This window comes from Columba livia, chromosome 5 (assembly GCF_036013475.1).
Source record: "Columba livia isolate bColLiv1 breed racing homer chromosome 5, bColLiv1.pat.W.v2, whole genome shotgun sequence".
NCBI classification, from domain to species: domain Eukaryota; kingdom Metazoa; phylum Chordata; class Aves; order Columbiformes; family Columbidae; genus Columba; species Columba livia.
The window spans coordinates 36,081,662-36,094,679 of NC_088606.1; the positions used below are offsets into that span (position 1 = coordinate 36,081,662).

Below are 13,018 nucleotides of genomic sequence, written 5' to 3' on the forward strand. Positions count from 1 at the left end.
TGGTCAAGTGTAAACAGGTATGCTTGTCTGGCCATGCCCTGTGCCCTGCCCAATCACCACTGTCCTGTCTTGCTAAATGTCATTTCTCACTCATTTCCTGGGTGAGGAAGAGGCAAGGCCGTGGGAGGAGCTAGCAAGGGGTCCAGCTGGCTGCTGGAGAGACCGTGGAGTCTGCAAGTCATGTGAGACCTGTCTGTGTGTGTTTGTGTGGGTGCACACACAGGCATCTCCAGCGAGGAGCCACCTGGAAAGACCAAGGGTCCAGGACCAGCTACTGGGTGGGCTGTGTGTCCAAAGCGAGCTACTGCAGAGACCAGAACACGTGTGTGCGTGTGTGAGTGTGTGTGCACACGTGTGTGTGCGTGTGTGTCTGAGTGAGGGGTCGATATCAGCAACAGGAGTGGGGTTACAGCCTCAGGGACTCACATGTCCAGTTGCTAGCAACTGCGGAGACTGGGATCCAGGATCCAGCTACTACTCAGGCTGAGTGCAGCTGCTGCAGGGACCCACGTTGTGTACATGTCTATATTTCCCACTAATAGACCCTCATCCTAATCAGCCAGAGAGAGCAACGGGATGAGGCCATTGACGCTGTTTGCGTGAGGGCTGTACATATGTGTTGTGTATATGAGTTGGAATGTTGTACCTATGGGGATTATATGCTCAGCCTTATGTTGGCTGGACCTTGGGGCACGGAGCTGCAGCAGCCTGGCTTCTGTCACCTTGTACCCCCAAAAAAGCCATACAAAACAAGTCTCAAAAAACTGATAGCAACATTGTGCATCAGCACAATAGCTGATGCATTGCCCTGAGACTAGGAGAATACATGTCGACACATGAGAACAGCGAGTGATGCAGAGGCACCTGAACTCACTAGCACTGTCCATGCTAGAACATGCACCTGTCACAACACAGCATCATATGGTAACACTGCCTTAGGTGTGAAAATGTTATTATCCTGCACAACAAGAGTCCTTGCGTCTCTACTGCTTCCTGACACCGTGTTAGCTCCGAACCTCCTTCCTCTGGTATCTACACACAACACTTACTGCACAGGACAAATAGGGGCTCAGTGTATGCCTGTATTTGGGGTAGGCACACAGGACTTGCACCTTCCATGGTTCAGGCAAAGCTGTGACCACCTGACTGTGGCATCAGTCTCCTCCAGCTCAGTCACTCACCCATGGTGGTGTTCACTATTACATTTCCATTGTCTAGAGAGGGAAGGGCAATTCAATTTTGAAAATGGGCTTGGTGGTGGTGGTTTTGCTAGAGCAGTGTTATTTATCCCTCTCTGGCCATTCATATTACACAGCTGAAATCCAGCTGGGAAAGAAAGGCACGGTTGTTTTCCGCATTGGATCAGATCTGTCTTGCCCACTGGAGAGAGCAGGAAGCGTTTCTGCCAGACATTGCTGTGTCAGTGCATAGGATTATCAGACAGCCCAGCAGCTGTGCTATGGTGGGCCCTACTGAAGCAAGGGTGGATGTGGACCTGTCCAAAGGAGGCTGTGGACCTGGAAAGGAGATTGCACAACAGTTCCTCAAACTGTCAGACAACATAATTCCCATTTTGCAACATCAACCCTGCTTCAGCCAACCGGTGCTCAGTCATGGCCTGAACCCTGTCCAAGCACCAGGCTGAGCTGGAAGCAGCAATGCTACTACATAAGGTGAAGAAAAAGGATTTAACATCATAGGTTGATTATGACATCACCTGGCTGATCAAAAAGCTTACTCTGGTAAAAGAATGTACAGAGAGAAGCTAAAATGTAGAAACCAAAGCAAGATACAGGAATACAAGCTCCATTTTAAATTGGCTCATTAACACTCAGACAAGTGCACCAATGGGCCTTAGCTGCCATGACCAGCCTCACCTGGGATCTCCACCCCAGCCCCTGCCCATGGGTCTGGGAGATGCACATAAACTGGGCACCTAGTCCTTGTTTGAGAGAGGCTATAGGTGTATTTGGTGCCAGCCCTGACTCCTGGGTGGGCTTCTTTGAACATCTGCTATGGTCCTGTTTCCAGCCCTGCCTCCTGCTGCTGGACTCTTGGAACAAAGTCTCAGGGTGGATTCCAGATCTGCATCTTTTCTTGTATGTGCCCATCAGTGGACCTAGTTACCACCATCCTGATCAGCCCATTCACTTTGAATTCTGTGGGACTGGAGGACTACGCCTTGACTGTTGAAGTCACCCTCTGCTGAAGTCATCCTTGGCTCCCAGCTTGTCATCCCTTAAGGAGCAGACCAACTCTTGCTGTTCCCTGGCAGCCTGCACTGAATGGACAATACCTATGAAAAAATCTGTGATGTTATCATGCCCTTACTGTGTTCATGTTAGCAGTGAATCCATGCTACCTGTTACCACCATGCCCTAATGCAACCAGGAAATGGAATTGCTGCCAGGACTGGTGGAGCACAAACCAGGTGATGTATTGTGATGCCAGCAGTGATGAGGCCGAGTTCTTCCAAAGCACCCTGCATGTTATGACAACTTGCTGCCTCACATACACGTGATCACATACCACTTCTCTTCATATCATCGCTCCTTAAAGAAACTCGAGCAGGGAAACCATATCATCAAGACTGTGCCTGATGTTGCTGCTAATCATGGATTTCTAGTGCTGAGAGAATTCCAGTAGGCTCCGCACAACGGACTAGCACACTCATGCCCTCTCTTTTCTTAGACATAAATGGATTGACCTAAGTGAAACAAGGTACGAATAGGGAGTAGAAGTTTACTACATCTACTTTTTTAAAAACCTGGCAGCAGGGTGTTTCTATTTTTCTGGGCACTTATAGAGCAATCATGAACAAATCATTTGACTCTTGTGCCTACTTGGGTTAACAGAAATTAGCTGTTCAATGAAGATTTATGAAATGTAATTAATGAGCAGCTTTGAATTTTCTTTCCCTCAGTGAGTCAATCAGTATTCTGTTACTTGTTAAAGTCAGCCTGGTCAGCTGCTGGAGACACTTCAGAAAGTCTCCTAAGTCCTGCTCTCCTCTTGACTCCTACAAAGACAGAAGGCATCATCTAGCACTGAGAACAGCCCAAGGGTTTCTACTGTTATTTGCAAAGTATGTCACTTTATTAATGTGACAAATACATCAATAAACATTACTGGTTTAAGAGTGGCAAAAATATGCAAGACTACTTATAAACAAGAAGAATATACTGAAGTGTAAACTAGTGTTTAGAGATTCACAGGCCCTTTTTAGTTAAATAAATAGTAAAAGAGGAGTCAAGAGCTGTGAGAAGGCCTTACTAAGTTCCCCTTTGCAGTTGAGATTGTATGTTTCTAAAAAACGTGGTTTGGGGGGAGAGGTTCTGGGGTTTAGTAGTATAAAAAAACATAACAGGAAGGATTATGTTTGCTTCTTTTCATAACCACCAAGGTGGTTTTTTTTTTTTTAATATAAGGCTTGTTATCTCTATTCTCTTTAACTTGTAAATTTACTTTTGTTTTGTGGATAGGCAAAATGAATAACAAGTTTGATTTTAAGACCATCAGTTCAAGTCAAGCCTCCGCTATGGGTGACCTTCAGAGACTTCTTAGCCAAGGAGAATATCCTCCTTTTACCTCTGCTCCCATCTTTGAGAGCAAGTTTGTCCAGGTAAAAAGTCATTTAAATCAAATAATCTGGCATGTTCAAGATAAAATTGCTTGCAATTATTACCTTTTTTTTTTTTAGATTTCCTCAGCTCAACAGGTATTCCTCACTCATTCTCACTATTCTTATTCTCTGTTTACCACACACATATAGGTATCTTTCCCTTCGCCTATAGACTCTTTCTGCTCACACTTTACATGCAACAGTCCAGAAACCAAACAACACCAATGCTGCAAATTAGAGAAGACAAAAAGTGATGTTTTCACCCTTGTCAGGCCCAACTCCTTTCTGTAGCAACATCTAGGAATGTCCCAGCAAACTTCTGGTTCTGTGCTATCTCATTAAGGTTTTCAGCCACCAATGTCAGCTCAACCTAGCCTAAAGGAGCAGCTACCCTTCCCCAGAAAATCTCCCCCCACTTGCAACTTCTAGTATCCTTGCAGCCACCATCACTGCCCTGCTTGCCCCTGACCCTAAGCGCGGGCCAAAGGACCCTGCAAGACTCTGGTAACAGTCCACACTCCTACAACACTGTATTCACAGTGTGCCTAAAACATCTGAATTCTATTTACATGATGTGTCTCAACCGTGTTTTTCATCGGATTTAATCACTTCATTTGTGATAATTGCAACATCTTTTGGTTTTGCCTTGATTAATTCAGTCTTGCCTTGTTGATACACATGCAGAATGTTAATTAGCTACAAGTGTCTGTTTTCAAGGTACTTCATGATTTATCCCTGCTTTATTTATCAGACTTCATTTACTCTCAAAGAGGAAGTTGCCCTAACCAATCAATCCAAGAAAACAGCTCCATTGACTCATTTACAATAAAATGGGGAAAAAAAAGTAGCCTTTGATCCTTTTTACACACCGTTTCTCACAGTTGGGAGGAGACTCCACTAGATACCCACAAATTTAATGCACCATCCTCCCTCAAATTCCTTCTTAGGACACAATTTCTCTCAGATGCCTATCAAAACCAAACTGTGACAATGCTACATAACATGTGATTTGATCATAATAATAAACTTGTTCTCATCTCCTTGTATTTTCTTGTTTTTCTGTAATTTCATGTCTTACACATAAATTACCTGGGATCTTTTCCTGTTATGTTTGTACAGCACCTAGCAGGATTCTGGTTCATAACCAGGTCTCATTAATATCACAATAATGCTGGCAAAGACAGTGAATCATCAGAACAGAGTGCCTCTTCCAGCACGTCTACACTAAGAGAAGTTAAAGATAATGGTACTCAAGAGGTTTCTGACCACAGCAATCAGATAACCAGTGATGGAGACTGCACGAGAGCCAGAGATTTCCAGTCCTCCTTTATCCTTATTAAGCCTCATTCCTCTCTTTTCATCCATAGACATTGCTGTTTCATTATTCCACATTCCCCTCTCTCCTCATCGATCCACTACATAAGCTCTAGGGCACCCAAACCAAAACAGCATGAAATGTATTGTTAGTGTATCTCTGAGACATCATATGGCAAATGTCAGTGTTGATGGGGTGCTTTTTTTTTTGCCTTTTTTTTGTTAAGGTTAATCGAAGAGGGGAACCAATTTCTATCCATAACCGAGCCAGCTATGTGACCATTGGCATCTGTGCTGCCAATCCCAGTTCACCAATGCCCAATGCGATGCTGGTAGCGCACGAGGTGCCCATGTCCCCACACGAAAGTATGACAAGCTTCTGGAAAATCTCAGAGCAGCCATCCGAAATGGAACATCTAGCACTTACCAGGTTAGTTAGCACTGAGAAGGGTTAAATATTTATTTGAAAAGTAAATAATATGAATGTATTTCCCATTTCCATTCAGAATTTCCTTCTTTTAAGGGTCAGTTTATTAATAGACCTCATATTTGCGCTAACACTTTGTCCCAGCACTAGCACAATAAAGTTATGAGCATCACTTAAGTTTAAGTACACACCTTTACGCCTCACTCTGTTCAACATTTCAGGTCAGCGCTACCCACATGCATATAAATAGATGCTGACTAAGAATACCTAATAAACCTTTTTTCTAAATACATCAGAAGCAGGAAGCTCCTAGGAAGAGTGGGGTACAGGATTGCCAGGGAATAAGACAGTGGAATAAAGGCATTGTAAAGAATCCAACCTCCTTTGCCTTCATTCTGTGCACTGCTGCCCAGCATTTCTTCCATCACCATCTACAGGCACTCAGAAGAAGAGTGTCAAAGTCCACTCAGCAGTTTCTTCCTATTCCACTCTCTCACTTTTAGTCTTATTCTATCTGTAGGTCTGACGGACACAGTATCTTCGAGAGGAATCTCCACTTTTTCTTAGTGATGAGTTTCCCCTTTTTTTACAGGTTCTTCCCCTTGAAGTTTGTGGAACTCTCTGTCCACAGCACAGATAAGCACCTCCTCATGTTAAAATTAGTAAATGGGCGTTCCTATTATCTAGAGCTCAGTGCCCCTCCAGACCAGCAACAATACCTATTCCACCTCTGGCTGCAGCTCATCTGTCTCCTGAAACCCCCAGAAAATACCAAAAATACCGAAGTCAATGTAAAACGCAAGGATTTTGGGATGTGTTACAAGAAAGATCCCAGCCCAAACGGCCCACCAGAAAATGTGAGTATCACTTGTGCCAATATTGTGTACTGTGTCTCAAGTCAAAGATTTGTGTGCTTTGAAGGAGGTCCAGTTCTGTTTATCAAAATAGCTGGCTTGTTATAAACTGCCTACAGAATTTCAGGGTGATGGGAGTGAGGATGCTGGGCACACCATAGCCCAAATAAATTTTTATGAATAAATAAATAACATACTACTTATTGTTCAGTTTTCCCTCATAGCTGGGAGTATGTTCTTAAATGATTATTTTTGACTGAATCCCACAACTCACTGAAAGAAAGGAAAGACATAGCACAGCTGAGACCCATGCAGGGATTGACAAGTAATAAGCAAAGAGAGTAAAGGCATTTGATCCATTCAAAAGACAGAAAGTTCTTGAGGGAAATGCTGCAGTGGGCAGCCAGACAGGCAGATGGTGGCTGCTCACTGTAGCTAGGAGAGAAAAAATGAGAACTCAACAAAAGTGCTCCAGGAGGTCCTAAAGAGAATATCACACACAGAAATTTCACTAAAGCGCAGAAGGGACCTGTTACCTTAGAGTCACACTTAGGAAGGAACTCAGATCGTTAATGACGCTGCTCAACATTATCTAAAGCTATTTCCCCTAAGTTTCAAGCAAACATTTTGTCAGCACAGGCATTGATGTGTCTTCAGTTCCCACTCAAGCCATCCCAGCTCTCAGCCAAGCAGAGGCACATCCACATGGAGAAGAAAAGAAACACAATCACATGGCCAATGCTCAGTGCTGCACATACATATTTTCTCTGCACAGGGGAGCTCCCATGTTCTCCCTGGCCATGGGTAGCAGCGAGAGGGAACAACTGTGTACATAGAGCAGGAAAATTACAAGGGAACTAGAAAAATATCATTTTGGAGAGAGGAGAGAACTGTGCTAGATGATTCTTTCAAGAAAAATGAGTGATGAGGTAAAGCGATGACTGACTATCTAGGGGAAAAAACTAGCATATTCATATTAGATTTGCAGAAAGTATAGGACTCAGATTTGGCTGAAAAATCTGCACAGCCACATCCCACAACCATATTGGCTAAGTCAAGAATGCATAGGTTGTGAGAAAGCAAGTATAGGATTTATAAAATGTCTTAACTGATATTTTCCTGCTTCAACTATCCCTATGTAGCCACCCTTCTTCTCGCTTTTCTGCTTTTTCTCTTGTCTGATGTCGAAGACTAGATCCTTGTACCAACTTCTGGACATAAGCTCCTGTGTGTACAGCAGATGTTACTTGTGATTCAGTATACTAATATAATGATCCAGACCTAGAATATCTGTTTTTCTTTGTAGAATAGACATCCTGTTTTTACAGTCACACATTCATTGGTGCTTCAGTACTGTGAGGTGTTGGCTGCCACTCGCTATTTACTTTTTCTACTGACAGTTTTTAAGTTTGGATTTCCCTATGCATTATTACATCCTCCCTGTTCTATTGCTGCTTATATAGAAATCTGTCTGCACAAAGAGACTTACAAATATCCCTGCCTCAGCTACTTCAAAGCAGGAGGCTTAGAAAGATTTTAGCAGGGACTGATCTCAAAATCTGGACAGGAGGGAAAGCAAAGATCTCATCTCAGTTTCTGAATAACCTGGAGATAAAGGAGTCCTGGACATGAATCAGAAGCAGAGAACTTTGAGGTAAAACCACAAACAGCTCTCAGATGTTAAGCTTTGGGACTTGACAGACTGCACAGTCACCTCTAGCCAAGGTGTAGGCCAATAATCACCAACAAACTGATAATGTGGGACAAACAGCAGTCTCTCTTCTAGATAAATATATCACATTTCCTATGGATGGTCTCTGACACCACTTTATAGCCAAATATTCAGTATATAGGGGACTACCACATAGGAAATGAGCTTATCACAAAGTTCCAGCTGTGCTGATCAGCTCTGTGCAGAGCTCATTTTTATGTCAGTTGCTAATATATCTGTTAATCTTTTCTCTTTTCTTCAAGAGGGACAACCCACAAGATGTGCCTAAGCCCAAAACAGAGGAAGAAGAAGTTACTAAACAAACCTCCTCCAATCAAGTTCCCCTCTCAGGTACAGTGGATCCCACAGAAGAGAGTGGAAGGACAGTGGAACCCTTCCACAGCTCCCTGAAGCCACCCAGGCAAGAAACCACCATGCAGCCAAATAATATAGTTCCTCTGGATACAAAGAAGAGCAAAAGCCCAGAAAAGAGGAAAACTAGGTAGGTGTGTTTGGAAAATGAATCTAACATACTTAGTTGCTGCTGCTGACTTTGAAAAGTAAAATGTGTCATATTTTTGTCTTCAGAAAATATATTATTGCAATACCTTTTCAGGGTTACTGTGACTTTCCTAATGCTTTAATAGATTAGGAAGCTGAAGAATACAGGGTGGGCTTTCCAAGTATGCAGACTTCGGTTTCTCCAGTGTTTAGGAGTTTTTGAAAGACCATTCCCCCTGCCCCCCTCCCACCCCTGGGTGCACAAAGATGGGCAAAAGTGCAAGAATGTTTAGTGACTTAAGTGCTAGTGGTGTCCATGAATTCTGAAGAACCTGCATAAAGGCAGCTTTGATTTAGACACCCCATAAATGAGGAAATCATGTAGCATGAGGCAGACTCAGTGTTTCATTTCTGCCCAAAATCAGCAACACAACCTGGCACCTGAAATCTGTATTTTCTACAAGTCCTCACTGCCATATACATTCTGGCTTGTACAGAAAAGGAACAGATTTTTTTTGTTGATGCTGTTGCATGAACTATGCAAGCAAAAGTTGGATGGCAGAAGGAAATGAAATTTATGGCGCTTACATGAGTATCTCAATGACAACAAAGAACAAAACTTTCAACATAATCACTTCTCAGGCTACACCTATGCCCTAAGTGATGTTTTCAGATGTGTGCTGTCTTCAAATTGGTCATATATAACTGGAGTCTCTAACATTCGAATATTTCTATGTGATAGTGTGCCTGCATTTCAGCAAGGTTTACTACATGGTTTAGCAATACAGGTTTCTACCACAGACAGAAAGAGACTAAAATATAACCTATTTATTATAATACTAATCCTGGTACATAATGATATTACTAGGGTAAGACCTTTTCCTGAGTTTGTTGGCAATGGCATAATGTTATTTTTTCCTGAACTTGGATTTGTTTTGGTTTTGTTTCTTAGGACAAATCAAACAAAGCAAAAAAGTGGAAAAAAATTACAGACATCAGGTAAGACAATTTTTCCAATATTTACTCACTTCCCCATTGCTATTTGTGCTTCAATAATAGATGAGAGAAGCTGAAACTTCATGAGCCACTCAGTGGGAGTTCTTCAGAACAAATATTCCAATATCCACATTGCCAACAGATCAGCACTAGTATGGCCACAGTATTAGAAGGTACCCTGTGCTCATTCCCTGCCGTGGTCACATTTCACCTCCCAAGGTTCGGCGTCAGGTTTCTTCTATAAAGGCCTTGCTGTTGGCCCATACCTCCTCTTCCAGTGTGCTGTAAGGCTTCCCAAAACCCCATGTTTGAAGATGAATTTACCTCCAGACAGTGTGTACACAGCGTCCTGAAGCATGAGATCCAGAGTCATGTTTCAAGCAGAATGCAGACATATTTTTGAGCACTCTCCACAATGTCATCTTGGGAGTAGCATTAGAGTCCTTTCTGACATCCTGCATTTCTGCACAAATCTCTACAGAACATCCAGCTGGCACAAGCAGGCACCTAAAGACCATCTTTATTAATGTTCACAGTTCCCCTTGTTCACACTTCTCCATTTCTTGTCAGCGATTAAACAGTCTTAGTGATGCCTGCCAAGGAAAGACAAAAACTGGAGCCACTTAGCTTATTCATGCCCCTTACTTTATGTCTAAACTAGTGATCATTCTGCACGTGTCAGCCTCTTGAACAAAAGCTTTTATGGTCTTCCTCCGCATACTTCTCCATTTTGCTAAGTCACAAAAGTTTAAATGAGGTCTTGTTCAATCAATCTATTTTTGTTGTGATCATGATGCTACTGTGGGCTCCTCTTTGTAGCTGGGGGGTGGCCTGCATGCAGTTCATTATCCTAATTGCTCATTGGTGATCTTACAGTGATCTACATGACCTGGAAGGAAAAGTATTTTATGACGCACTCCCATTTAATGGCTTTTCTCAATTTTTCTGTGTACACACATCTCTCTGTCCACTGATACACATCTATCTGGCTGAAAATCTTGTTGCATCTCTTTCTACATACACTTTGGTACAGGAATAATTTTTAATATCTCATCGTTATGTTCTTTTTCACTCTCTTCCTCTCTTAACAGCTGTTCATTTAGAAATGAGGGGACTGACAGAGAGCAATGGACTATGAGGAGATATAAATTAAAACATGCTCAAGAACTTATTTCAGCACTCCACATTAAATGGAGACAAATAATGACACATTATTTAATCAGCTATAACAAATTTGTGCAAAGTACTAGATTAATTATACTCCCTTTTCAAATTCATTTATGCATTTTAAAATAGTCTGTGACATAATGCCAAACACCTAAATTATATTTTACTGGGGCTTAGTGCTACAATATTGTATTTCTTGTCATTTTATTGTGAAAACCGTAATAACAGAGAAGTAGTGAAGCAATCAGAACAGTGCTTCATATATTTTCCTATTACATACAACTATAATATCACTCAGAAACAAACAAACAAACAAACAAACAAACAAACCTGTCTCGACAAATCCAGCATTTGATTTTGTTGTATTGAGGGAAGGCAACATAGGGACCTGCCTATTTATTTCAGTTACTACACCTCCATAGTTTTGTCCTCATTTTCTCTTCTATATAAGCAATTACTTTTAGGTATTTTATAGTAACATATTTGCAGCATATTTTCTATAGGGAAGAAAAAATTAGCTGATTGTATTTCCCATTTTTTTTTTCTGTTATCATCTTTGCTTCTTTCTATGTGTCTAACTGTGCCTTTTTCCAAGTCACTCACAGCTTTTCAGCTTTCCCTCTCTTCAGTTTTCCTGTTCCTTTTCTCTAGCTCTAGATTATTCTTTCTCTCACTTTCCACGTTCTTTCAACTCTGCCCTGTGCCTCCTCTTTTTAAATGGTACCTTCCTCCAAAGATGTATTCCTCCTCCTGTGCAACTGTCTCCTCTCTTTTCCTTCATTTTCTGATCATGCTTCTCCCAGTCTGCATTCTACTATCAATTCCCGAATTGGCCATATTGAAGCAAAGGCAGCGTGTTCACCCTGGACTTACTTAGACCTGCAGACTCTGTTGTCTTCTCAACCTGCTGATCAGCTCTCAGTAGAGAATGGAAATGATCTTCACATACCCTCACGCAGCTGAAAGTATGACAATATCATGTCAACTCCTACCAGCTATGCACAGGCTTTTCACACCTCTCAGGTGTTCTGCAAGGACTAAAGATGATTTCTGTTGTGAGGTGAGTGAGACAGCTTGTAGGAGAATAGCACGGGAAAGATTGGGAAAAGGCCAGTTTGGAATACCAAGCATAAATTCTAGTAAACTCCCCACAAAGGCAAATCCGTTCCTTCTGGTGGATCTTCCTTCCTTTGTGGTTCTTGGTGTACATTTATCTTTTCTGTCCTTTTCTCTCTTTTGATTCCTTTTTTTTCTCTTTTACTCTCTACTTTAGTGTGCTGTTTTTCTCAAGCTCATCATGTTTCTTTTCAGGAAATCAAAAAAATGGCAGTAAGTCAAATAGACTGCTTCAGATATTATCCCAGGTGATTAGTCCATAAGAAGGAATAAAAGAAAATAAAGCAAAGCATCCTGGACATCAGATGCAGTTGAAACAAGGAAAAGATGTACACACAGAAGAAAAAATTCCCCTATAGACTTCAGTTCCATTCATAACGTCTTACTACTGTACAATGAACTATTACTGAAATACAAACTCTGTATTCCTCTGTATTAGTTCACAACTAGCAAAAACAAATAAAATTTGATCCTTGGCAGTGGAATCTATATTTTTTCAGTGACAGAGACCACTTTTCAGGGAGAAGAATTGTATTTTGCAACAGAAGGCAAAGAAATAGACACTTGAATTAACTGAAATACCTGACACTTTTATATAGGGTCAGGAAAGTTTATCATGCAAGAAACTTTCAGAACACTGTAGGGGGACAAGTGATAAAGAGCAAGATCATGGTAGCATCCACAAAATCACACTAATACAGGTTTTATTTCTGCCAGCGAACCTCAAGATGAATGTGAGCAAATCACTTTTCCTTTTTGTTTCTCAGCTTCTTCATTTGTAGAATGAGGCTAGCCAGACCTCCTTTGAAAATCACTGTGCAATGCACTAATGAGAACCATTATACAAGGATTTGGTATTGCTACTGTTATTATTGTTTAGACACTATAAACATTGCTCTCCTATTGGAATACTGAGGAGAACTTTTGACAGAACACGCTGCACCATGAAGCATTCTGCATTAAGGAAACTAAATATCTGCTGCTGCTCTTGCTACCCATTGCTGGGACGTTTCTGTGTGGTTTAGCGCACGTGCAGTGTTTTACTGAAGTTTTGATGCATGAGTTCTGCACAAGCGTAGCTAAGCAGGGGAGAGGGAAGGCTCACTATGCTTTCCTCCAAATGAGCACAGAGGACATACATAATTTACAACTTCCAAGGAGACAAATGCCAATCTGATGTTCCTTGAGAATATAAACTGAATACTCTTTGTGGGTAGTCCATATAAAATCAGATTCCAGCCTAGGACGCCACAAGAAACAAGTGGTGGCAAATTCAAATTCTAGGTATCACCCAAACCTTGAACAAGAGT

The 13,018-nt window shown here is 41.7% G+C and overlaps 1 protein-coding gene across 1 annotated transcript; it reads left to right on the forward strand.

Moving 5' to 3' along the window:
- The first annotated feature begins 2,007 nt into the window (after nucleotides 1–2,007).
- On the forward strand, nucleotides 2,008–12,178 carry GARIN2 (golgi associated RAB2 interactor family member 2). The gene is made up of 7 exons (XM_021287337.2): nucleotides 2,008–2,721; nucleotides 3,483–3,622; nucleotides 5,164–5,366; nucleotides 5,956–6,220; nucleotides 8,192–8,430; nucleotides 9,382–9,428; nucleotides 11,904–12,178. The coding sequence occupies exons 2-7, from the start codon at nucleotides 3,488–3,490 to the stop codon at nucleotides 11,969–11,971; spliced, it is 957 nt and encodes a 318-aa protein (XP_021143012.1). The 5' UTR covers nucleotides 2,008–2,721; nucleotides 3,483–3,487; the 3' UTR covers nucleotides 11,972–12,178.
- Nucleotides 12,179–13,018: the final 840 nt, after the last annotated feature.